Below are 27,567 nucleotides of genomic sequence, written 5' to 3'. Positions count from 1 at the left end.
AATATATTAAAATAGTACTTTTTTATAGAATAAGTATGGGTAATTTAGTAATTTTGTCCTCTTTATTAACACCATAACTCTCTATTTATAAAATTTTAAGAAGATAAAATATATACTTTTCGAAGTCAAAAAAGTGAAACTAAAAAATTATTTACAAAAAGCTTTCTGTGTTTTAACTTTTTTCTTAATTTTAAGAATGAGTTGGTAAATAAAAGTCAGAATTTCAGCGAGTAAGGCGATCATGCTTCGTAGTGGATAGAAATTGTAGGATTAATTATTACTAAAAGAACATCAAGCATTTTGTTGTGCAACTCATTTGCCACACTCACCAAAAGTCTCTCACTGTTGGCGGCGGGGATGGGCTCGAGACGACGCCTTCTTCGGCGACGGTGATAGTAACAACGACGACAATTCCTTCGGCCGCAGCGAAGAGGGGAGGTAGGCGTGCATTAGTGAGAGAGGGCGGCAGTGTATTGATGAATTAATTAAAGATGAAGAGATGAGGATTATAGATTTAGATGTATTAATTAAAAGTAATGATGAATTAATTAGAGACAGAGATGTGAGAGTTGTAGATGACAGCGAAACATTAATTAGAAGTTTGGTAAAGAAAAAAATAATGATTTAAAACACTAGTGGAAGTGACGAAAAATTTACTGCGTGAAAAAAAAAAAAAGGGTTAATTGTATACGTGTCCCTACAAACATGGTGAATTACAGATATATCCCTGCAAAGTTCAATTTTCATAAGTTGTCCCTACAAAAGTCCTAATGTATTCAAATATGTCACTGCCGTTAGTTTCGATTAGAGAAATTTCATTAACCACAGTTAAAATACTTAACCATGATTAATTAATAAGTGAAATGTTTTTATTCTCTTCTTCTTCTCTCCCTCTCTCTTCCCTCTTCTTCGTCGCCGGCGAAGGAGGAGATGTGGCGGCGGCGAACCCTCTCCCTCTTCCTTTTCCTCTTTCCTCTTCCTCTCCCTTTCCTTTTCCCCTTTCTTCTTCCTCTTCCTCTTCCTCTTCCTTCTTCTTCGTTGCCGGCGAGGGAGGAGATGTGGCGGCGGCGGCGAACCCTCTCCCTCTTCCTCTCTCTCTTTCTCTTCTCCCTTCTTCTTCCTCTCCTTCTTCCTCTTCCCTCTTCTTCGTCGCCCACAAGAGAGAAGATGCGGCGGCGGTGGCGAACCCTCTCCTTCTTCCTCTTCCTCTCCCTCTTCCTCTCATTCTTCCTCTTCCCTCTTCTTTTTCCTCTCATTCTTTCTCTTCCCTCTTCTTCGCCGCCGGCAAACCCGACCCCGACCCCGACCCCGACCTTGCCGAAGTGCCGCCGCCGCTATCCGCTCCGGCAGCCCGAAGAGGGAGAGAAAGAGAAAGAGAAAATACTTTCGGAGGGATATATTTGTGAGGACAAAAAGCTCATTTCACGAACATACTATTAAAAGATTAGCAGTTTCCTAACAGATTCTAACCAGAGGGATATATTTGAATACATTAGAACTTTTGCAGGAACAACTTATGAAAATTGAGTTTTGTAGAAATATATCTGTAATTCACCATATTTGCAGGAATGAGTACGTAATTAACCCCAGAATAAATATAGGTTAATAGTTTGTCATTATTGTTGTTTTATTTTTTAAAAAACCTATACACACGTGCCGGTCTCCGCTCCCGTTGGCCTCGTTCGCACGTGCGAGTGCCGGGTGGAGAGGATGCGTGTCCCGAGGCCGCTTTTTTGAAATCTTCGAATCCACCCCCTACCCACCAACGGCTAAAATTTGTATTTTCTAATTTCTCAATTTCTCGGACAAAAAAGCCCCTCCGCACGATTGCCAACGTATTCGTACTCTGTCCCCTCAGACAGAGAAAATTTTGGCTGGTGAACCCGGTCCACCACGTCAGCAGAGGAGGTAAAAAAATTTTATCATAATTTTTAAAGTTAGATTTAAAATTTTAAAATTATAACCGTGAGGTTGAAATATCATGTGTTTTAACATAAATAATTTTTTACATAATTATAATTTTTTAGTATTTTTATTATTATTATTTTTTAACATTATTATATATAGATTTTTATGTGATTGAGTGTGTCAATTAACAATAAATTGTTTAAAATCTCTAATATTCCAAAATATGTTTGGCAACCGAAGACGAAATTTAGTGATAACTTTTTTTCCTCTTATTTTAATATATTGCAGGTAAATAGTAATAACAAGAATAAAAAAGTTCATATGTTCGATCACCTATAATTTAAACATAAAAATAGAAAAAACAAAAAAATAATCATATGAAACAAAGTCTTGATAAATCATATCTAGCAAATATAAAATTTCATTTTAAGATCTTAGTAATGCTAAGCAAAACTTTTTTTCAAAAGTTCTCAAATACCTTTTTTATAGTTGGAGACTTTCTATTTTAATAATCTATATACCTATACATTATTCCTCATAAACTTTGCCACATGATAAAGCCTCCTTCATCCTCGTCTTCTTCTCCCATCCTTGCCTTCTTCCTTATTCCTGATGATCGAATTTATTATCTTTTATCTCCGCGTGATGTTACGTCTTCCACGTGTCCATTTATTAATTAATATGTTCACATTTATTGTCATCTAAACAAATCAATTTTATAAAAAAAACAAATAAAATAAAATATATGTTGTCGTGATTAAAGAGGAACTCGACACTGACAATAGCAATGAATGAGAAGTGGAAGGTGCGTATGGAGTAGTGTTTTATTGCTGTTTTTTTATTATTATTACGTGTAATTTATTTGCTGAAATTTTAAATTTTGCTATATCTATTTCATAGCTTTTATTTGTATTTATTGATTTCTCATGACAAGTGAACAAATTTTAAAATATTTTACTTTGTCAATCTTCTGTCTCTTATAGCATCAGCCGGCCGCAATGCGCTGATAACTTTACTAGTTAATACATTATGGTTCAAGGTATATCACTTTAGCATCATGTGATGTCATTTTTTTTTCTTTTGGTTACCTACTTTGTTAACATTTTTATTAAATTATTGGTATTAAAGTGAAAAATTAGTAAACCAAAATAGGGTATTTTGAAGTTTTGTCAATATGCTTTAATAGAGAAATTAATAGAATAGCTAAGGAAAAGAGAAAATTAAGAAAATCACATAATACAAAGTTATACATTTTAAATTATAAAAATACTAAAGTGAGAACTATTTACATTATTTTGAGATTTGTGTGTTTTACATAATAAACAAATAGACTTATGATGTTACTGTTTCATCCAATCCCACGCGAGGAATTCTCTCTCCTTATCGAACTGTAAGCACGAGTATTTGGAGGAGACTGACAAACTCAACTCATAACTACAGTGAAGTAGAGATGAGATATATTGCCAAAACTCATAACTTTTAGGACTTGTTTGGTTCAAGGGTGGAATTGGAATGGATAATGAAATGGGAATGAATTGGAATGGTAATTGAAATGACCCACTCCCCCAAGATGTTTGGTTTATTTGTGGATTCGGAATTGGAATGAGTTATTCACATTTCATTATTTGGTTCGTATAAACTAAAAAAATTATAGAATACTACAATACTAATTTTACTCTCAAATATAAATTTATATTANTTCAAATTAAAATTTAAAATTATATATTTAATTTTTAAATTTTAACTCATATTTTAATTAAAAAAGTTGAAAAAATAAATTTAATCGAAATAAATATCCATTCTGTCCGGATTCAACTTCCAATCCGGCCTTCTAGGCCGGATTGAATAAATAGGTGATTGGGGGATTCCCATTCCACTAGGGAATCGGAATCGGAATGGGACTCCCGCGTAATAAACACCCACAAACGGATTCACCCATTCCGATTCCAATTCCAGGGTGAAAAAGAAGCGAACCAAACACGCTCATAGATTAAAATGGATCAGAGTTCATCTGGGGGTGCTACTAATAGCACCAAACACTTAGGGCTTGTTTGGTTTAAGGGTGGAATTGGAATGAATAATGGAATGGGAATGAATTGAAATGGTAATTGGAATGGCCCACTCTTCCAAGACGTTTGGTTTATTTGTGCATTGGGAATTGGAATGAGCTATTCACATTTTATTGTTTGGTTCGTATAAACTAAAAAAATTATAGAATACTATAATACTAATTTTACTCTCAAATATAAATTTATATTATTTAAAATTTATGAAAAATATAATACTATTCTCTAATAAGTTTTTTCAAAAAAAATATCAAATTTATTTTTAAAAATTTTTATTGATGTGGGTTAGGGATAGGGTTTTGAGAGAGGATAGATTTTTTTTTTTTTTGATGAGAAAGGGGTGAAGAGAAGGAGGGTGAGATGGTCACATGGGCTTCGAGGACTTAGTGGGCTTCCGGAATGAAATCTCAATCCGGGCTAGAAGATCGGAATCAAGTTGAAGACTAATGGGCCATTCACATTTCAGTCCGGAATAGGAATCCCAAACTGATTCATACGAACCAAACAAAATTAATCGAATTTGATCAAACCGATTTTCATTTCATACCCAAAATGGATGAACCAAACAAACCCTTAATTTTTTTCAATACTGCAAAACAAACGCCCCCTTAAATGAACTCACTGCAGGAGACCGTGTCTATTAAATTTCTAAGCAGAAAAATATTTCAAGACACCGGCAAATGGTGAACCAGGTCCACTCAATAGATTCTTCCAATTTTGCCCCCTCTCTCTCTCTCTCTCTCTCTCTCACGGTTGCCCCTTCATAATTAGTACACTCCCCCATAATTCATTGCACTCAACCCTCTCTCATCTCTTTACTCTCTCTCTCTCTCTCTCTCTCTCTTCTCTCTTCTCTGCTACTCGTAAACTCCTCATCCATCCCCAACCAAAAAAAACCACTCTCCTCAAATGGGCTACTACTGTGCTTCAACTCTCTTAGCTTGTGTTCTCTCCATGGCTCTCCTCTCCTCCCCTTCCCTCTCCTTGAACCAAGATGGTATTTTTATTTACTCACTCCTTACTCTTTAACTGTATATTTTCCTATTATATTTGTGTTTTTTTTAAAAAAAATTTTTGGTGGTTATGTGTATATACAGGTGAGGTGCTCCTGGAGCTAAAATATGGTTTCAATGACACAAAGCAAATGCTGGGGAGTTGGAGAGAAACTGACCCACATCCCTGTGGATGGATTGGGATTTCATGCTCTTTCCCTCATTTTAGAGTCCAATCCATGTGAGTAACTCTTTTTTTTTTTCTTTAATCAATGGAAACCTCCCTTTACTTTTGTTTATTGACATAGCTGTTTTGAAGTTGAAAAAGTGCTCAGGAGTTTACTTTTAAGAAAAGTGTTTACAACAGTTAAATTCAACAGAATCACTGTTAATTTTTAGCAAAAAATCATTAATTTAATAGATGGAAACAAAAGTTGAGGGGTCTATTTCAAAATGGCCTATATATTTTTTTTAAATTTTTGTTATTTTCATTAAGTTTTGTTATTTTCTCATTGATTGGTAATTTTGTTGCAGTAATCTGCCATATATGCAGCTTGGAGGTATTATTTCTCCCAGCATTGGCAAGCTCCAGAGGCTCCAGAGACTGTATGAGTGCACACCATATAGTTTTTTGTTTTTTTAACATTTATTACATATTTCTATTTTGTGTTTTAGTTGGTTTTTATACTCTTTATGTGGTGTGAACTGTTAACAGGTCAAAATCTCACCTTTAATCCTAGTTTTCTATGTGTGTCTTGTGACTATATAAATGCACACATATAGCTTTTTTTTTTTCATTTATTACATATTTTTGTTTTATTTTTGTAGGATCTTTTTTATTTATTAGTTTTTACTGTTTTTATGTGGTTTTTAACAGGTCAAAATCTCATCTTTATCCTAGTTTTCCATGTGTGTCTTGTGATTCTATATTAATGCACACCATATAGTTTTTTTTTAAAAAAAAAATTTACTACATAATTTTGTTTTATCTTCATAGGATTTTTTTATTTGTTAGATTTCACTGTTTTTATATATATTTTAACAGGTCAAAATTTCACCTTTATCCTGGTTTTCTATGTGTGTCTTGTGACTATATGAATTTTTTTCTTCCTTCATTTATTACATATATTTGTTTTATTTTTATAAGGACTTTTTTTTTATTTGTTAGTTTTTACTGTTTTTATGTAGTTCTAACATGTCAAAATCTCATCTTTCTCCTAGTTTTCATGTGTGTCTTGTGATTCTATGAATGCACACCACATAGTTGTTTTTTTTCTCATTTATTACATAATTTTGTTTCATTTTTATAAGACCTTCCTTTTTGTTAGTTTTTACAGTTTTTTATGTGGTTCTAACAACTCAAAATCTCACCTTAATTTATCCTGGTTTTCGATCTGTGTCTTGCGATAGGGCTCTTCATCAGAATAGCTTGCATGGGCCCATCCCTTCTGAGATCAAGAACTGTACTGAGCTAAGAGCAATGTATATCTTCATTTCACATTTTTCTCCTCTTTTTTTTTTTTTACTTTTATTTTTAAAATTTCCATTTATTATTCATCCATGAATTTTATCTTTTGTAGTTATTTGCGAGCTAATTACCTTCAAGGCGGTATCCCTCCCGAGATCGGGGACCTCACTCATCTAACCATCCTGTATGTTGCTTCCGAAACCATCGGCCTTTTTCTATTTGTTAGTTAATTTGGATGGTTTGTTGATGATCTTAGTGTTGAAATTTTAGGGACTTGTCGAGTAATTTGCTGAGGGGGGTGGTACCGCCCTCGATCGGCGGCCTCGCCCATTTGAGATTTCTGTGAGCTGTTCTATCGGTCCTGCTATTTTGTTTATTTGCGCTGACTGATTTTGCTAGTAAATGTGATCTAACTTTCTTGCGTTTCGCCGCAGGAACCTGTCGACCAACTTCCTCTCTGGCGAGATCCCGAATGTTGGAGTGCTTAAAACTCTCGGAAGTAGCTCGTAAGTCGGCCCCCCCTCTGTGCTCACTCGTCTTCCCTGTAAAACTTAGTCACTTCTTTGTGAATTAAACTGGAATTAGTACAAAAGTATCTTAAAAATATATATATATATATATATATATATATATATATATATATATATATATATATATATATATATATATATATATATATATATATATATATATATATATATATATNAACGCAAATTCAGAAAATATGTCGCGATCGACTAGGGTTTCCTGCAGTACTGCCGCACTCCGAGTCGCTTACAGCACCAGGTCGGTTTCTATTATGAGATGCTAGTATTTCACCACAAAATAAAAATAAAAGAATCTGTGTGTTACTAATTGAGGTTTCAATTTCGTTCGTGCAATTAAACCTTTAGGAATCTCATCGATCCCTAGTGAAAAAACACCGTCGCATTTTCTCAACGGGATTATTATCGGTTCGATGTCGACAATGGCCCTCGCATTCGTAGCACTTCTGGGGTTCCTTTGGGTATGTTTGCTCGCGAGAAAGGGTGGTGGTCTCGGCAGAAGATATGTAAAAATGGATAAGCAGCTTGCTCATGATGTCGGTAATAAGCTACATATGAACTAAATGTGCTCTTACATAAATAATCATGTCGAATATTCTATTTAACTACAAGCGCTCGTATCTTTATTTTCATGTATATCCTTAGAAGTGCAGTTTCTTGTGCAAAAAAAAAAAATACTTATTGTAAGTTGGCGAGTCAGCCAACTCAAAGTCGAAAGCGGGTTTTATAAGAAAATTTTCTAAAGAGGTGGGGGTGTCCGGTATCCCAAAAAATATTCCAGAAAATAGTTTTCTAGCTGAAAAAGTATTTTTTTCGTCTGTTTGGTTTCTAGGAACAGTTTTCATGCTTTTCCGAGGAACCAAAGCTTTTCAATCGGCACATGTGAAAATTCATACTTTGCAAGATATTCAAAACTTCTCTAATTTAATTTTGGTTCGTCTTTCATTAGGCGCTAAGCTTGTGACTTTTCATGGGAACCTCCCCTACACATCAAGCGAGATAATCAAACAGCTCGAATTGCTCGACGAGGATGATGTGGTCGGGTCTGGCGGGTTCGGTACGGTGTACAAGATGATGATGGACGATAGTAGTGTATTTGCCGTAAAGAGGATCGATCGGAACCACGATGGGTCCGATCAGATTTTCGAGAGGGAGCTCGAGATTCTAGGAAGCATCAAACACATCAACCTCGTCAACTTGCGAGGTTATTGTAGGCTACCCTCCGCGAAGCTTCTCATTTACGATTACGTGGCCTTGGGGAGTTTAGATCAATATCTTCATGGTAAGCTCCTACAACTTTGTTTTCTATCCAAGAACTACCTATAAACGCGAAATTTATCTTGTAACTTACGCGGTGGATGTGTAATAAGATGCAATTTTGTGCTCATCGCTTCCTCTAAGAATAACATCGCTTCGGTAGTTACAGACTGTCCCTAGAGCAAGTGGCAAAGGGCTTGATGGTTGGTACCCGAGGTTCCAAGTTCGAATCCTAGTTGATTCACATTTCCAGCTAAGTTTATTTCTAAATGAAATAAACGAAGCGGGTAGCGTGTTACCTATCTCTCAAAAAAAACATCGCTTCGGTAGTTCTCTAAGTTATCGACAAATTATTCTTATGTTTCAATTTTCCTGTGATACAACTATCGAAGTTTTCGGCAAAATTTTCACGTTGCACCTTTAATTTCAGAGAGCGGCCAAGAAGAGCAGCCGCTGAATTGGAATGCGCGAATGAAGATCGCGCTTGGCTCTGCCCGAGGACTGGCGTACTTGCACCATGATTGCTCCCCCGCGATAGTTCACCGGGACATCAAATCGAGCAATATACTTCTCGACATGAGCCTCGAGCCCCACGTGTCGGACTTTGGCCTCGCCAAGCTTCTCGTGGACGAAGATGCTCATGTTACCACCGTGGTCGCCGGTACTTTCGGTTACCTCGCACCAGGTACGGTAGTAATTTTGAGCCTTTCTTATAGTTCTCATATTAAAATGTTAGAAAATTCAGGCAATCGCGGTTCATTCATGAATGATTTTCAAATTGCAATAAGAATCCAAAATGAGCTTCTCAATTCCAGAACCAGAAGCTCTAATTTGAAGTTTTCGATTGATTGCTCGTCGCCATACCTCTCACTAGAAAATGCCGTTAACTCTAATTTGACTCGTTGCAAATCGCTCCAAATATGGCAGAATATCTACAAAACGGACGCGCGACCGAGAAGTCGGATGTGTACAGTTTCGGGGTTCTCTTGCTAGAGCTGGTAACCGGAAAGAGGCCTACGGACCCCTCATTTGTCAAAAAAGGCTTGAACATAGTTGGCTGGGTATGTAACTACATAGTCCTCTCTATATTCTTTTCTTATTCGCGACTAAATTGCAACACGGCCCTTAAATTTGCGTCCCCAATCTTTCAGTCGTTACAGTTCGAGCCCTCTTACGGTGATTAGGGAAAGGAAAAAAAAAAGAAAAAGAAAAGAGAACTAATGACTTTGTTGCGCCAAATGTGGTTTTCAAATTGTCGCAGCTGAACACGTTGACGGGAGAGCACCGGCTCGAGGAAATCGTCGACGAGAGATGCGGAAGCGTAGAGGCCGAGGCGGTCGAAGCGATCCTCGACATTGCCGCCATGTGCACGGCCGCGAGCCCCGAGGATCGGCCGGCGATGAGTCGGGTGCTGAAGATGCTGGAGGAGGAGATCTTGTCACCCTTCATGAATGATTTCTATGAACCTCACTTGGATATCTAAACTTTGAAGGAACATTTCTTCTTCTTCTTTTTTTTTTAAGAGCTAAGAGAGTAGCATATTGTAGATATATTAACTATTACACTGCTTTATGAACTTGAAAACACTTATTTTAATCCCAACTTGGGATTTTTGTAATTTTGGGAATGTGTTTTTTTTCACCCCCTCTAGTTTTTACTATATGTATTATCAGGGGTGGTATGATTGTGTACAAATGATGCTTCTTTTATTAGGATGAACCTATGTATTCTCACTTTTACCAATTTGACTAGGGTTGTCAACTAGCCGAACACCAGCAATCTGAGGCCGGCTCGTGTTCACTCGTTTGTTAAACATGCCAAGCACGAGCTGGCTCGTTAAAATATCGAGCTGAAAAATTTAGTCTGTGTTTAGTTTGTTTATTAACGAGTCGAACATAAATTGACTTGTAAACAATAAGTTAGATTGTCAGCTCTATAACGGGGTGAGGTGAAAAGTTGAAAGAAAATTAGAATCTTAATCTTAGTCTAAACTCGTGTAAAGACGACGCGATCCTCAACATTCTTTATTTGAGCCTTTATACCTAAAAAATTTATCAAATTTAACGGCTCTCCATAAGTTATCAATTATTAATTAGTCTAACTATTCTTAATAAAATATAACTAAAGCTATTAAATTTTTTATGAAATCACCAACGAATTTGAGTGAATTTCCAATTTTTCAAACTAAAATTAGTTAATTCCAAAATTGAAAAGTTGAGGGGGTCTCAATCTAAAAAGAAAAAAAAAACAAAAGATCAGCTGTCAATTTCAAGTTTACCTATATGAAAATTAAGCTTTCCAAGGCGATAAATGTAACACGCGAGTTTCTGAAGGGTTGGCATGAAATTACAAATTTTACAACTCACCATTGGCAAATAAATAATTTTGGAGGGGTATATATGTAACTCTATCTAAAAGAAAAAAGAAATTGTGGGTTCCTTGATACATCTAAAAATTTGGGAATGATTTTGGAATATAAAAATAGAATTGCACACTTCACCAGAGAAAAAAGGCTCTACTAAATTACGACTCCCCAAAGGACTCCTTGAAAACTTCTAGGACTTGAAAAAGAGTAGTAAAAATTGTACAAGGATTGATTTTAAAATAATCTTTAGTTGAGGGGTCTCCTTTCAATTTGGCAAAAAAAGGGTTAAATTGTATTTGTAGCCGCAAAATTTTTATCAAAATTGAACTTTGCATCCTATTCTTGTAAAACAAATTTAAAGCATTCTAAACTTTTTACAAATATACCAAAATTGGTCCATTTTGTTATCTTATGTTGATTTTACTGATCTTTTCTAGAATAAAAGCCCATTGCAACACCAAATATTCTTTTCAGGTGGAAAGAAATTTTTGATGTCAAATTTTTTATCAGAAAATATTGAATTACTATCCATAAACTTCACATCAGATGATGAAATAGGCCAAATTGACACAAAAACTAAGCTTCCTTTCATAGAATAGATAGAATAGGACTGAAATGAAACTCTGGCAAAACTTCAGGGCTAGTGGTGCAATTAACCCAACAACTCCGGTGTCCCGTGTTAGTTTTGTCTCCGTTCAAAAATTTGTTAGGTACTTTTTTAATGCGAAAATTTAAATGAAAGTTTGTATATTAGAGAAAAGTAAAATTATAATTCTTAAATAGAAAATAAAACTGACACATAACAGCGGATCGGAGGTTCCTCCATAAAGCGTGGTTCAGAAACAACTGCCCACTGAAATTTTTTTTGAAAAAACTTCAAATACCACTCCTGTAGTTTTACATTTTCTTACTTTAGTACCCTGTGGTTTAAAGTGTATCAATTTAGTGCCCCGTGGTTTTATTTTTATCTTTTTATTTTCTATTCCACAAATTTTTTACGTTAAATTAGTGACAAAGTTAAAACTAAATGGCGCTAAAGTGAATATTCGATAAACGTAGATGGGGCATCTGAAGTTTTTTTATATATAATATAACGAAATATTAACGAAAAAATTGATGAAAAGATAAAAATAAAACCACAGGACACTAATTTGATACATTTTAAACCACAGACAGTCATGTTTAGAGACTCAAGAGAAAGTATTTTTAGAAGGTGGTGGAACAATTGAACCCAGTTCCCAAGAAATAATACTAACACTTTACTAAGGCTTCTTTCAATTGCTTTGGCTCATGTTTTTGGTCCACTTCTTGGAATCCAAAGCTGAGAACAGGTACTAGCAGCAAGTGCAGATATGCAATGNTATCAGGGGTATGATTGTGTACAAATGATGCTTCTTTTATTAGGATGAACCTATGTATTCTCACTTTTACCAATTTGACTAGGGTTGTCAACTAGCCGAACCAGCGATCTGAGGCCGGCTCGTGTTCACTCGTTTGTTAAACGTGCCAAGCACGAGCTGGCTCGTTAAAATATCGAGCTGAAAAATTTAGTCTGTGTTTAGTTTGTTTATTAACGAGTCGAACATAAATTGACTTGTAAACAATAAGTTAGATTGTCAACTCTATAACTGGGTGAGGTGAAAAGTTGAAAGAAAATTAGAATCTTAATCTTAATCTAAACTCGTGTAAAGACGACGCGATCCTCAACATTCTTTATTTGAGCCTTTATACCTAAAAAATTTATCAAATTTAACGGCTCTCCATAAGTTATCAATTATTAATTAGTCTAACTATTCTTAATAAAATATAACTAAAGCTATTAAATTTTTTATGAAATCACCAACGAATTTGAGTGAATTTCCAATTTTTCAAACTAAAATTAGTTAATTCCAAAATTGAAAAGTTGAGGGGGTCTCAATCTAAAAAAAAAACAAAAACAAAAGAAAAGAAAACAAAAGATCAGCTATCAATTTCAAGTTTACCTATATGAAAATTAAGCTTTCCAAGGCGATAAATGTAATAAGCGAGTTTCTGAAGGGTTGGCATGAAATTACAAAATTTACAACTCACCATTGGCAAATAAATAATTTCGGAGGGGTATATATGTAACTCTATCTAAAAGAAAAAAGAAATTGTGGGTTCCTTAATACATCTAAAAATTTGGGAATGATTTTGGAATATAAAAATAGAATTGCACACTACACCAGAGAAAAAAGGCTCTACTAAATTACGACTTCCCAAAGCACTCCTTGAAAACTTCTAGGACTTGAAAAAGGGTAGTAAAAATTGTACAAGGATTGATTTTAAAATAATCTTTAGTTGAGGGGTCTCCTTTCAATTTGGCAAAAAAAAGGGTTAAATTGTATTTGTAGCCGCAAAATTTTTATCAAAATTGAACTTTTAAAGCATTCTAAACTTTTTACAAATATACCAAAATTGGTCCATTTTGTTATCTTATGTTGATTTTTACTGATCTTTTCTAGAATAAAAGCCCATTGCAACACCAAATACTCTTTTCAGGTGGAAAGAAATTTTTGATGTCAAATTTTTTGTCAGAAAATATTGAATTACTATCCATAAGCTTCACATCAGATGATGAAATAGGCCAAATTGACACAAAAACTAAGCTTCCTTTCATAGAATAGGACTGAAATGAAACTTTGGCAAAACTTCAGGGCTAGTGGTGCAATTAACCCAACAACTCCGGTGTCATGTGTTAGTTTTGTCTCCGTTCAAAAATTTGTTAGGTACTTTTTTAATGCGAAAATTTAAATGAAAGTTTGTATCTTAGTGAAAAGAAAAATTATAATTCTTAAATAGAAAATAAAACTGACACATAACAGCGAATTGGAGGTTCCTCAATAAAGCGTGGTTCAGAAACAACTACCCACTGAAATTTTTTTTGAAAAAACTTCAAATACCACCCATATAGTTTCACACTTTCTTACTTTAATACCCTATGGTTTAAAGTGTATCAATTTAGTATCCCGTGATTTTATTTTTATTTTTTTATTTTCTATTCCACTAATTTTTTACGTTAAATTAGTGACAAAGTTAAAACTAAAGGGCACTAAAGTGAATATTCGATAAACTTAGATGGGGCATCTGAAATTTTTTTATATATAATGTAACGAAATATTAACGAAAAAATTGATGAAAAGATAAAAATAAAACAACATGACACTAACTTGATACATTTTAAACCACATATGGTCATGTTTAGAGACTCAAGAGAAAGTATTTTTAGAAGGTGGTGGAACAATTGAACCCAGTTCCCAAGAAATAATACTAACACTTTACTAAGGCTTCTTTCAATTGCTTTGGCTCATGTTTTTGGTCCACTTCTTGGAATCCAAAGCTGAGAACAGGTACTAGCAGCAAGTGCAGATATGCAATGTCGGGTCAGCAGTACCAGTACCAAGGAACTTAATTGCACAAAACCAAGACATGCATTTGTTGCATCTGCAGTTGTTAGATTCTCCTGTTGCACAAAGTAGGGATGTCATGCGTACGAATATCTCACTTTTACATAAAAGCGAGAGGCGGTTTAAGTCGATATTAAACCGGAACTAACCGGAGACGATTCTGGTGAAGAAGTAAGATACATGGAACTGAAGAAATGAAAATTTTTTCTATCAAATGTGTCTTGAGAAGTGTTATTTGATACCTTGTCGGTAAATAGTATAGTAAATTGATATAATTTACGAACCACATGGGAGTAAAATAAAAATTAGTGTCTACTAATATGATGTATTTTAACTCCATATTCATAAAGTGTAGCACTTTATGCTTGTAAATTGTATCACTTTACTATATTGAGTTATCGGCGTGTTTTATGGCGAAACAACAACAAAATTGTAGGTACCAAAGTGACACTTCGCGGGGTTTACTAAAAGCATTTAATTAACCAACCATTTTAACCACATATATTAATTACTTTTACAGCAACAGTATCCAAGCAACATCTCTACTTAACACATCTAAAGGACATAAAAAACACATGAAAATACTACACCAAAAATTTGGTTGACAATACCTAGAGCTAAGAAACATAACACAAGGCCATGCAGCAACCAAAGGGAGTCCTGATAAACAAGAGAGAGTTCAAACTTAAAAGAGATCATCATATGCAACTATTTCCCTTCCTTTGAAAGACAAGTCCGGCTCCCTTTGCTCGCTTGGAATAGTCGTGTTTGGATTCAGTTTCTTATTACTCCGTCCGTGCTTGCTCAATGGCGTTTCTCGCCGAAGAAGCTTCGACAGGGAAGGAGACGCCCCAACTCCGGTTTTCCATTGTTGCAAAGGATCGCTTGCCCGCACCACAAACACCTACATTGGGGGGAAAAAAAGGCCCAAAATGTCAACTCACAGTGGTCAAATTGTTTCCATACTTGTTTGAACTGTTTGGTAAAACTTAATTTTGTGCACATTCTAGCCCTGCTATGAATGTGATATCTGGGGCAGAAAATAGAAGACAGATTTTTATCCGATCAAATGTATGGATAGTCCCTACACCTCTGCAGTGATCTGAGTTAGTCCTTGAAGTCTTGACTCGGAAAAAATTAGTATTTGCTTACATTTTGCAATCAAATTCCCATCCTTGGTGCGCCATTGAAAAATACCCGATTCCCATTACGTCACATGCTCTGGGTGCGCCATTCAAAACACATTTAGGTGGTGTTTGAACTAGGGATTTTTATTCTCAAACTAGCAAAAACATTCCTAATAAGGATTTGTGTTCATAATACTAACCTCATTGTGTTTAACTCGGAATAATGTAAATTAGTTGGAATAAAAGACTAGCCGTAGGGATAGCACAATTCCATCATATCCCATGGAATTGCTGTCCCCTGAGACAAACTTGCTATGGGAATATCTTCCACAAAGTCTATTTGGGTGCATGAATATTTTATTCTAATTCCTCCTGCTTAATCAAGGAGCCTGCAATAATCTACATATAAGCAGTACGCTTAGACGTCAACAACAATATACTATATTTAACCTCTATGTCATTTTTCACAAATGAAATAAATCATCTTGTAGCCAAGATAACTTATTGTGCCATCCAAATAGGCCTTTGATTCCAAGTGGGGATAGCATTTGTGCTATTGTGTCTGGTGAATAATGAGATATTTACCACAATCACCACTTTATTCTCCAGGATAATGAGATATTTACCACAATCACCACTTTATTCTCCAACCAAACATTGCCTTGAGATATTTCTCACTATCCTCGACATAAAAATCCTCAAATAAATACTGCCTAAGGCATTGTTTGGTTGGAGAATAGAGTAGGGATAATGGTAGATATTCCTACAACTCCAAGTAAAATGGTGGCATACGCTATCCCAGTATGGAATTAAATGGGGAACTATATTCGTGACAAGTCTATCCCCTGGAATAACAACTCCATAGTTTATGATAGAACTATGCTGTTTCCACAACTAAGCCTCTATCCCAACTAATTCCCACTATCCCTTTAACACAATAGGTTTAACACAAAAACAAACCTCGTTTAACACAAAAACATACCTCCGAGGGATAGTTTTATCTATCTTGAGAATAGAAATCCCGAGCCAAACACTGCCTAAAAGTTCAGCATCCCTTTGAAACCAATCTATTGAACAAACAACCCATATACAAAGATTTACCATTCTATGATCCAAACATCGATAGTCATCTTTATGAAAAAAAATGTGTGGTCTATATGTAGAAAAATCCAAATATTGTAGATCAAAGCATTAATCTTCTTTGGCGACCATGGATGAGTTTCAATTAATAGATAACAACCAAGACAAAGTTGAAGACATAGTTACAAAACAGATTAATGAATTCTTATTCAGCATAACAGGCTTTCTTATTATAGCAATTTGACTAAAGAGATTGTTAGAACTGTTCTGCGTATAAGGTTTCCTCATTACAGCAAATTGACCCCTTTAAAAAATCTTAATCAGCCACTAAGATTCCACAGTAGTTTCAACAGGAAGAAGAATAGTAGTTTTCAACTGCTGCCAAGTGTTCACTGCACTGTAGCATGATACGTCATTAATGTTTCAGTTGTTTCTTATTTCTGTCATTCCTAGATTCGCTGCTGGCCATCCGAGAGGCTTCTTATTTGATCCCTACAGTAATGGTACACTCTTTTGACAACTAGAATCAGTAAAGAGCAATAGACCTACTTCAAACAATTCTCAAGCTCTGCAAGTAAGAGCATTTCATACGGCAAACGTTTTAGCTTAGATTATGAAAGGACCACTTGCAGCTTAACTACATTACAGTGGCTTATTGTCCAGAAAACCCTGTGCCATAAGTATGCTGGTATTCGACACCCATTTTGGAAAGGAGCAAGTTACACCATTGCTCACTAGAATCAAAGTAAATTCATGTAATTACCGAACTTCAATTTTTTTACATCCGGGGGACACCGATTTTAACTTCATCATAAATGATTTTCATAAGTATTTGCATGTATATATATTCATTATGAATTTACACTTGACCACAAATTGTAAGCTGCAAACAATAGCTGAATTTCATTGAAACTGTAATCAAACCACCTTAAGATCATCCAAAACACAAAAATTAGGCCTTCTATTTTCATGATCACATGGGTTCAAGTTCCAAATCCAGCTTCTAATATTTTAGCAGAGTATGAAAGGTGCCTTTTTTTCCCCAATAATCTCCAAATGATCAGTTCCCAAATTTCCCCTTTTCAACAGATCTCAATTAGCAGGGTAAAAACTAAACCTAAAACAGATTCATGCCCTAGAGAGGGAAAGAAAAAAAAAGGATTAAAACATTAAAAAAATAAGTCCCATCTAGGATCATTTGGTATCTACCAATTCTTTTAATAGAGTACCAAAGGTGATCCCTTTACCGCTAATTTCGAAGTGGCTTCTTAAAAACCTCCCTTATTTCAGAAAGATCGCAATTAGTAGGCTAGAAAATAAACCCTAAATCAAGAAAAGAGGAAAGGAAAGAGACCTTTTTAGATCATTTGGTATGTATCAATTTCTTTGAAAATAGAGCACCAGAGGTGATCCTTTGCCACCAATTTCGAGGTGGTTTTCTCAAAAAGCACCGCCCAAAATCACAAGATCTCAATTAGAAGGGTAGAAACTAAACCCTAAATCAAAGAAAGAGCCGAATTGAGGGAGAGGATAGGGAACGAAACCTTCTTGGATCGGATGGCGACGCCGCGGGCGGGGTCGAGGGAGGCGGCGACGGCGGCGTCGGCGGCGGCGGCGGAGCGGAAGGTGACGTACCCCACGCCATCGGCGGCGTCGACGCGGGTGCGGGCGACGGGCCCGTAGATCTCGAGGCGGGACTTGAGCTCCAGCACCGTGCAGTCGCCGGGGATCCCCGTGACGATCACCACCGACGGCGCGCCGGCGGAGGAGGAGGCGGCGGCGGCCGACGGCGCGCCGGCGGAGGAGGAGGAGGCGCCGCCGCCGCCGACCCCCTCCGCCGCCGCGGGGGTCGCCGGAGCGAGGGGGAGGGGGCGGCGGAGGCGCCTGGAGATGGGAAGGGTAGGGTTTGGAGGGTTTGACAGGGCCCGCTCCCGCTCCCGCTTCCGCTTCTCGTTTCGGGCCATCGCCGCTACCGCTTCTCTCTCCGCGGGGCGTGGCCACGTCGCCACAAATTATTTAGGTGAAAATGTATGGAGCCCCCCTCAACTTTAGTTATTTTGTTACATCGACCAACTTCTGTTTTGACTAAATTACACTTTTGATCCGCAAACTATAAAACTATTATAATACTTCGGTTTTCCAATTTTAATCTATTATAATTTTTTGCCTAAATTATAAAAAATTCTCCTATAAATACTCGATTATTTACTTTTTCCTCCGTAACTTTTAAAAATTTATATTTTACTCTCTCAACATTTTTAAGTTGTTGCATTTAATTCCCCTTCGTCAGGATTTCATTACTATTTCGCTCATTTTTTTTATAATTTATGAAGAAAATACTTTTCAAAACAATAAAAATTTATTCAAAAATTAATTTTTTCTTACAAAAAAGTAAGGGCAATTTCGCCGGCAATTTTGTCATTTTACCCTCCCAATTAAAATCGTACCCTCTGAAAATATTTTTTAAATTTTAAAAGAACAAAATTTAGGTTTATGATACTGCGGAAGAAAGAACGAAAAGCGAATATTTACAAAATTTTTTTATAATTTAATATAATTTTTGACGCAAATATTTTATATTATTATAATCAAGTCCTGCTTTATATATATATATATATATATATATATATATATATATTTATTTATTTATTTATTTATTTATTTATTTTTATTTTTATGTTATCAATCATCATACCATCACTTAATTAATTAAATTATATTGTAGAACTTAACTTAAAAATTAAATTGACAAATGTCTTATAAATGGAAAATGCTATAAATTAGAGATAATTTCAAACATACCACTTTAAAATTTTAAAATTTCATGAATATCTTTAGAAATCAAAATATCGTGCGTACTCCTCTAAATATATGAATTTATTACTAGTACACCTTATCTAGTAAAAGAGAGTTAAACACTAGTGAGCTCGATAAAATAACAATTTTACCCTCAACTACTACAACTAGGGAAAAAAATTTATTAATATATGTTGTTTTATTTTTTTATTTTACAGTTTATAGTACAATATTTCAATTCTTTATTAAATGTGTAATCTATAATTTTTATTTGTTTATATTTTAAAATTATAAATATGCACATCTAATATAAGTTTTTAAACTAAAAAGCATAAAATTTCTTGTAAATATTCATTTTTTTATTTTTTTCTTTCTGATTTTCAAAAAATTATATTTTATTTTCTTAAAATTTTAAAAATATTTTTAGGAGGGTACAATATTAATAGAGAGGACAAAATGACAAAATTATATTTATTTCTTATATTAAAAAATAAATTTTAGTATATTTTTGTAATTTTGAAATGTATTTTTGGTATAAATTATGACGAAGGGGAGCTAAATGCAACAATTTGAAATATTGAGGGTAAAATATAGGCTTTTGACAGTTAGATAGAAAAAGTAAAGAAATGAATATTTATAAGAAGATTTTTTTGTAATTTAAGCCAACTTTTTACTATGATTTTATCTTGTAGGGAGTAAAATTTGAATTTTATATATAATCCACTTAATTTGAATGAATTTTTACTAATAGGACCAATGGAGAATATATTTTAAGGGAAAAATTTTAGTTGTTACAAGGGTATTGGTGATTTTTGAACTTTGTAGGGGTGTTGATGAGATAGTAGTTTTATAGGAGGGCATTCAAAAAATTTACCCTTATCGTTGTAAAAGAGATGTTAAAGTGTATAACCTGNATATATATATAGGTGAGTGGTCCAGTGTGGACCACTCACCTCGGTCCACGAGCTCTTACATGAGCTCGTGGACCCGATGCAAGGAAAACATGAGCCGCGATTTTTCCATGGTGAGTTTTCGTTTTCAGCCGATTCTTGGCGGAAAACGAAAGGCAAGCTTTTCCATAGAATCTGTAAAAAACGTCAAACCAAACGCTAGAAAAATAATTTTCAACTGAAAAAAAAATTTTCTGACCATTTTTACGAGGAACCAAACGCCCCCTTTTTGTTGTAAAAAAGATGTTAAAGTGTATAACCCGAAGTTGAAATGAATCCACGATCGCGTGAACCCGCGCTTCACCAACCGTCGGATCCCGATCACACGGCTTCCGACACCCTCCAAGCCGAAGGGCTCATGATATTCGGATGCGCCCGGAATATCGTTCGTAAATTTACCCCGCCCACAAGGTCAAAAGAGTAAATTCGCTCACCCCCGCTCTGCTCCACGCTTCGTCTATAATGGGCTGTTTGGTTGCACGCATTTGCAACTGCAGTGCAGTTACAAATGCGTGCAACCTCAATTCCTATGTTTGATTTAGTGCAGTTGAGTCCAACTACTGCAGTTGCAACTGCACAAGAAGGTCCAAATACTGTAGTTGGAACTACATCCAAATTGGCTGCAGTTTCAACTGCAGCAGTTAATGAAGAATATGATCACCCACAAATTAACAATAATACATATATATATATATATATATATATATATGAATTGAGCTCCTATGCTTTTAAAAGTACTAAGTCATTGGTGCTTGTAAGTATTCGGCCCTTGGATTAAAGGATGTGCGGTTGGGATAATGTGGCCCCTTAGGGTTGAGTGGGTGGTTGGTTGAATAGTATAATCTAACGGATAAAAATGATCAAAGGTAGAAATCTAACGGTAAAAAATTTACAAGCACCAAGTGCTTGGTACTTTTACAAGCACCATAGCCGGACTCATATAGAATTGAGCTCCTATACTTTTAAAAATACCAAGTTATTGGTGCTTGTAAGTTTTCGGCCCTTGGATTAAAGAATGTGTGGTTAGGATGATGTGACCCCTAGGGTTGAGTAGGTGGTTGGTTGAATAGTATAATCTAACGGGTAAAAATGATCAAAGTTAGAGATCTAACGGTAAAAAATTTACAAGCACCAAGTGCTTGGTACTTTTACAAGCACCATAGCCGGACTCTATATATATATATATATAGTCCGGCTACTATACTCTTATGAGTATAGAGTTTATTGTACTCATAAGTGTTTAGCCGTTAGATCTACCTTTGAATCATTTTTATCCGTTAGATTATACTATTCAACCAACTACTCAGTCAACCCTAGGGGGCCCACTATCAACCTAACCGTAACCTCTCTCATCCTAACTGTACATTTTTTCATCCGAACAACCGAAAACTTACGAGTACAAAGTATTCTATACTCTTATGAGTACAGTAGTCCTAGCCTATATATATATAGAGTGAGGCTACTATGCTATCGGAAGCACGGAGCCTTCCGTGCTTTCAGCTCGTTTTTGATGTTGCGACTTTCGAATCGTCGATCGGCTCCGTTAAATTTGATCTAGAGTATTTGAAGTATCTAGAAAATAAATTTTATTATTTTTTTATATCATTTGCCTAGTGATCGAATGGGCTCAAAATCAACAAATTTCAATGGCCGTAGTGAGCCATTTGCAAGTTTAACGATGTAAAAATATCTAAATCACGTGAAATTTTGATAGAAAATTCTTTATACTATATAAAACAAGATCAATATCTTTGATTTAAAATTTTAATATCATATTATTACATTTTGTAAAATTTTTATTTTCGGCCGTTGATTTTGAGCCCCCTCGTTCACTAGGCAAATGATATCGAAAAATCATAAAATTTATTTTCTAGGTACTTCAAATATTCTAGATCAAGTTTAACGGAGCCGATCGACGATTCGAAAGTCGCAACATCGAAAACGAGCTAGAAGCACGGAAGGCTCCGTGCTTCCGATANACTGCAGCAGTTGGTGAGGGATAGGATCACCCACAAATTAACAATAATAAATAAATAAATAAATAGCTAAATAAATAAATAATATATGTATATAGGTAAATAAAAATACTTGTAAATAAACTCATACTAATAAAATTTTTTAGACAATACAAGCTTTGTGCAAAAAATTAATTTTTTTAAATTTATTTTATTTAAAATATAAATATAGTTTTTTAAAAAAAATTTTATAGAATGTGATCGTGTATGTTAATTTAATAAGTTTTAATTAATTATAATTATTAAATTTGATAAAAAAATGAGAGAATCGTTTAAATTTTAAAGTTTGATTTACATATTAAAATTAAATAAATTAAAAATTTTAAATGTGTCAATTGATAAGTTGAAGAATTATTGAAAAATATAAAAATATTATATATATCCACTTATTTATTTATAGATAGTAAATTTAAATGATTAATAAAATTATACAATTATACAATTATTTTATGTATAGTTAAGGTAATCCCACCATTCTATCTAAAAAGGTAATAAACTTCACAAATATAACTATGACGTTCAAATTACCAAATAGAAAAAATGCAATTACAACAATTGCATTTACACAAAATCAAACAAACTATATGTAATTACAACTGCTGCATTTTTAACTGTATGTATTTTTAACTACACTGTATTTACAACTACATCTAACCAGCCCATAAATATGGTTCTCACCCCCAATTCTCTCTCTCCTCGACCATTTCTCTTCGTCTCCGTTTACTCGCTCCGCTCCTCCTCCTCCTAGGGTTTCATTTCGCTCCCCTCCTTACGCCGCCGCCATGGCTCGCCGAAGCTCCGGAGGTAGCGCTTCCACCCCTCTCTCTCTCTCTTTCTATGGTTTAGATGATTGATTGTTCCCTGAGGTTTGTACATATGCGGCAATTTGATGTTGTTTTTGTTTTTTTTTGTTAAAAATGTGAGTGTTTACTCAGGAAATGAGATTTGGAGGTAGCGTACCCTCTCTCTCTCGGGTTTGGATGATTGATTAGTTTCCAGGGTGATTGATTTGTCTCCTATTATCGCTATATGTGGAGCAATTTTTTATGTTGTTTTTTAGGTCAATGAGGTTTTTTCTTTTTTTTTTTTTCCTTATGGAATGATATGTGTTTATGATTATCCTACTCTCTCTCCTGGGTTTAGATGATTGATTAGTTTCCAGGGTGATTGATTAGTCTCCTATTATCGCTACATATGGAGCAATTTTGATGTTGTTTTTTGGTCAACGATGGTTTTTTTAATTTTTTTCCTTTTGAAATGATATTTGTTTATGATCTGTTCGAGACGTTGATTATTATTAGGAAGCATCTTGCAGCAAGGAATGGACCTCTCTGTCTCTAGGGTTTCAATGATCGATAGATCTGTAGGGTTTGTATCTCTTATTGTAGCTGTGTATGCAATGATTTGATCGCTCTTTGGTCAAATAATGGCTTATGAAATAAGATTTCTCTATGATCTGATAGACATGTTCTTTACTGTTGGGGCTAATGTCATGTCTCAGATGTTTCCATCATAAAAATGGAAGAGCGATCATTAGCTGAAATATTTATTAAGGTTAAGGTATTTTTGGTTGATGCAAATATTATTGGGTCGATATGTCTTAAATTGATATGCTTGTTATTATTTAGGACTTTAGGAAATGGTTATGTCATATGACTTATTGCTAAGTGGAGAGTAATGGTTCATTTGTTGATTTATGCAGTCATGATGTAAAATAGTGAGCCCTTTCCCTTTGTTCATTAATTGGGCTCTCTGTATTGATAAGCACCAGGTGATTTGGTGTCATAAGAACTACTTAGAGGTCATCGATCTCTATTGAATGACGTGAGAGGGTTTACTTGCTTAAAAACTCCTTAAAGCACTGTTAGTACTTACATAATTGGAACAAAAGTTCTATACTGGATGACTAATGATTTCAGTCGAGAAATTGCTCCTTCCCATTATGAATTTGTGTAGAGGCACAAACATCTAGATTACAACCAGTAAGGAAGTGTTTGTAATTGAATATTTGTAGGAGAATTATCAATTTTAGAATTTATGTTCCGTTACTTTTTTCGCTCCTTCTTTTCACTATGTTTGTTTGCTTTCTCCACTAAGAACAGTAAAAGCACTATAGGCAAGATGTACACTTGAATGTACATTTATAGTTTAAAGGAAGAAGTAATATTTGGACCTTTTTAAAATTCTAAAACAGTTTCACGTGTGTTTAGTGTTCGCTCAGTTTTTGCTTGACAAGTGAGCTGAGGTTTTGGTTTGTTGTCAATCTTTCTTATTTGATTTTTGTTTAGTCTTAGTGCATGGTATTTGGTTGAGTAAATGTTTAGAAATTTAGTTGGTGGTCATAGTATTAATAAGTGCATCTGAAAATCAACATGGCAGTTAAAGAAGAGGTATGCGAATCTTTAAGATATAACCGATCTTCCTCCTTTTAATTATCTTTGTAGGAAGGTCGGCACCTCGTGCTGCTCCACGGGCCGCTCCAGTAAGAAACCCACCTCAACCAGGTAATTCGTGCCTTTTGCTTTACAATGATAGAGGTGTCTAAACATCTGTATAAAAAGTTATCCATGTTTTTTTTTGTCCTCGATACCTTGTGCCATATTTCAAATGTAACAGTCCTTAAAGAAGTGGCATCTTCTCTCAATTCCTTTTACTTGGCTATGTTGCCGTTTATTGATATTTGGAATTGTAATGAGTTTTCTCTTAATAATCTGATTATTAATGTAGTGTTTATTTTCATGTTTTATGAGCATCAAAGCATGTTGCAGTGAACAAAATTTCAGTGTCTTTAGCATGGTTAAAATTATCATCAGCAAAGTTCTTCCAATAAATTCGAGCTAATTGATCTGTTCTGTACTAGCTGTCAATTTCTTTGTGCATGCCTTTCATTAATTGCCTATTTGTTTTTGTATTGGTCCTTTGAGGATACCAACTAAATCAAATGTTTTACGTATATAATTCGCCTTTAACAACCATTCAAACTTTTGGTAGTTTCTAAGGAGTAGAACTCAGGTGAAGGGTGACTAGCAAAATAAAGTTGAAGGCTCAATCTTAGACATTCATCACTATATAAATGTAAAAAATAATTAGTTGTGGTAGGAATGGTGGAAGAGATCCTGAATCACCGAAGTAAGTGGTCAGCGGCTGAGATTGAAACTTCAATTGCTAATAAAGTTGAAACCTTACTCGCTGTTATGTATTAAATGTTGGGAGAGTTATATAGCGAGAGTATTTTCTGTTTATGCCTTGAAGACTACCATTGAAACATGCAGCTTGGTTTAAGAAATCAATTAAAATCAGTTTGTTGATTGCAACTCTATTTTTGCAATGTGATCAGTGCTAATGTTGTGTTTAATTGTTCATACAGCTCGTCAGGCCCCACCTCCAGCTCCTGCTCAGGGTGGTGGATCTATTCTCGGAGGAATTGGATCCACAATTGCTCAAGGTTCTATTTTGGTTTTACTTGCCGTTTCACTTCACTCTGGAGCTACATAAGTGTGTTGATTTATTATTTGCCCCTATCTTCAGGCATGGCTTTTGGTACGGGTAGTGCTATGGCACACCGGGCCGTTGATGCTGTTATGGGCCCCCGAACCATTCAACATGAGACTGTAGCCACTGAAGCTACTGCTGCTGCAGCTACCCCTATGGGTAATGCTGTTGGGTCTGATGCTTGCGGCCTCCACTCAAAGGCCTTTCAAGATGTATGCACTTCTCATCGATTCTTAGTCCCTTTCTTCATTCTGTTTTTTCTTTTCATTCGTAATGGAAGCGTTACCTATTACTATATTTTATTTTATGTTTTCCTTTGGAAATTAAATTTGTAGTTGTCCCTTCTTTGATATCGTAGAACTGATTACAGTTACATTCTACACCAAGTTTATGTTGTGCTTTTGGATCAGTGCTCTGTTGAACTTTACAACTCTACCGTTTGAGAAGGCGAAGAAGTTCAGAGACCCCAACAACTAAGTCCTTCAAAAATAGAACATAAACATTGTTTTCTTGATGACATCCCCATTTTTTGCTTATTTTGATTTAAGCAATTGCCCTCTTGTTAAATTCAACTGCAATTCCTTTTAACAGCTCTAGCTGCTTTCAGCAGACGAAAATCACAGATCCTATAAATAGTTCTTCTCCCCGTTCATGGTTGAAAGCTAATTGTTGATTGAACCGTTGAATTTAATGAAATCCCTTGATTTAACTCACAGAAATAACTCCAATCAGACCAAGTAAAACTTGAAGGGGGGGCATGAATAAAAAATTGCAGGTGTGTTTTCTAAGGTGTCCTATAATTGAGGTCTTGCAGTACGGCCTGTATTTTGATTTTTTTGCTTAACCTGAACATCACAACCATTAGGTTTGTATGGTATTATTGGATTAGCGATTTTGAAACTAGGTTAAGGCGAGAAAGGCTTAAACTGTTCTTGTTGTGATCGAAATGAGTTTCTAGCCTCCAAAAGCAACGGCTATCATTTGAAACTTGAGCTTCTGCTGCAGCAAGCTTTGAATTTCACATGCGAAAGTTCCTTGTGATTCGTTCAAAAGCTCTACTCCAGCCGCACTTCTGCAGAAGCTCAGACCAAGCCAAAAGAAACCCTTCGGCCTGAATGATTTTTTTTACTCTCAATTTGTACTATTTTCAGCTTATTCTGATTTTTTTATCTCATCCTTTTTCTTCTGATATTACTGCAGTGCGTTAACAACTTTGGTAGCGACATCAGCAAGTGCCAGTTTTATTTGGACATGTTGAACGAGTGCCGCCGTGGATCCAGTGCCGTGCTGAATGCTTAAGTCGTAAATCTTATTCGCCTTTTATTCCTCTGCTTCTGTTGGCTTTATTATTGGACTTCCTAATAACAATGTGGGGAGCACTGAAGGACTGTGCTTGAAATAATTATTACCGACTTTAAGTGGCAACTTAATGGCTGTATGCCTTGAGACTGTCAGTTCAATTTATACCTTCAGAAGTACTTACTATCTTCGATGGTGTTTTGTTGGTTTTTACAACGAATATGCTTGTGTGTTGGTCCGTTACGCTTTTCTCAATCTGAGGTCATTGGAGATAATTTTGTCTTGTTGAGTGTTTCTGATTTGATTCTTATATCATGTGTTTTGTGTTGTCCTGTAGTAACCCTGTTTTTCTACGAATATACTCTGCATGCGACCATAGGATTATTATTGTTATTTTTATTTTTATATTTTTTGAGTGGTTAAGATGCGCACCTCTATCCTGGCATTTTCGCTTCTGCGTGTAAAAAGATTTGGCAAAAATTCATGCGGAATTTAACAAAAATGCGAGGAAAGGAGAGTTTTTATTTTCTTTTTCAACAGCAAAAAAACTAGCTGGAAATAAGGTAATGACTAAGGTTTCGTTTCATATTGTGTTTATTTTTAATTTTTTAGAAATAGAATTTTCTATATTAAAAAGTACAGGAACGGATGGTAAAATGCTTGTAATTCATTCAATCAAAATATTTATTTGGCAATAAAAAATAAAAAAAATCTTTGTATAAGTGTGCGGGTAGCATTTTCCTAAATTTGGATAATTACAATTTGGACACAATAACGTACAT

The 27,567-nt window shown here is 35.1% G+C and overlaps 3 protein-coding genes across 3 annotated transcripts; 2 read left to right on the top strand and 1 right to left on the bottom strand.

The window, feature by feature from the left end:
* On the top strand, window positions 4,784-9,877 carry LOC109708629 (LRR receptor-like serine/threonine-protein kinase FEI 2). Its single transcript, XM_020230434.1, is given in 13 exon segments — window positions 4,784-4,971; window positions 5,072-5,207; window positions 5,501-5,572; window positions 6,377-6,448; window positions 6,547-6,618; window positions 6,705-6,776; window positions 6,869-6,959; window positions 7,154-7,220; window positions 7,328-7,519; window positions 7,929-8,261; window positions 8,667-8,921; window positions 9,164-9,297; window positions 9,498-9,877. Coding segments are annotated over 13 exon segments (1,806 nt in total). The 5' UTR covers window positions 4,784-4,883; the 3' UTR covers window positions 9,720-9,877.
* On the bottom strand, window positions 14,487-18,246 carry LOC109709541 (uncharacterized protein At1g27050). Its single transcript, XM_020231824.1, has 2 exons — window positions 17,778-18,246; window positions 14,487-14,930 (listed from the first exon to the last, which is right to left on the bottom strand). The coding sequence occupies exons 1-2, from the start codon at window positions 18,195-18,197 to the stop codon at window positions 14,712-14,714; spliced, it is 639 nt and encodes a 212-aa protein (XP_020087413.1). The 5' UTR covers window positions 18,198-18,246; the 3' UTR covers window positions 14,487-14,711.
* On the top strand, window positions 22,665-27,068 carry LOC109709630 (hemiasterlin resistant protein 1). The gene is made up of 5 exons (XM_020231938.1): window positions 22,665-22,798; window positions 24,439-24,498; window positions 25,362-25,439; window positions 25,523-25,698; window positions 26,687-27,068. The coding sequence occupies exons 1-5, from the start codon at window positions 22,777-22,779 to the stop codon at window positions 26,783-26,785; spliced, it is 435 nt and encodes a 144-aa protein (XP_020087527.1). The 5' UTR covers window positions 22,665-22,776; the 3' UTR covers window positions 26,786-27,068.

This window comes from Ananas comosus, linkage group 4, assembly GCF_001540865.1.
Source record: "Ananas comosus cultivar F153 linkage group 4, ASM154086v1, whole genome shotgun sequence".
NCBI lineage: Eukaryota > Viridiplantae > Streptophyta > Magnoliopsida > Poales > Bromeliaceae > Ananas > Ananas comosus.
This window is presented reverse-complemented; position numbering and strand designations above follow the sequence as displayed.

Excerpts from the sequence above, each read along its gene's own strand:
- LOC109709541 (XM_020231824.1), bottom strand. The coding sequence starts at position 18,197 with ATGGCCCGAAACGAGAAGCGGAAGCGGGAGCGGGAGCGGGCCCTGTCA. Across the intron at positions 14,931-17,777 it reads TCGCCATCCGATCCAAGAAG|GTGTTTGTGGTGCGGGCAAG; the intron begins GTTTCGTTCCCT and ends CCCCCAATGTAG.
- LOC109709630 (XM_020231938.1), top strand. The coding sequence starts at position 22,777 with ATGGCTCGCCGAAGCTCCGGAG. Across the intron at positions 22,799-24,438 it reads GGCTCGCCGAAGCTCCGGAG|GAAGGTCGGCACCTCGTGCT; the intron begins GTAGCGCTTCCA and ends TTATCTTTGTAG. Across the intron at positions 24,499-25,361 it reads AAGAAACCCACCTCAACCAG|CTCGTCAGGCCCCACCTCCA; the intron begins GTAATTCGTGCC and ends TTGTTCATACAG.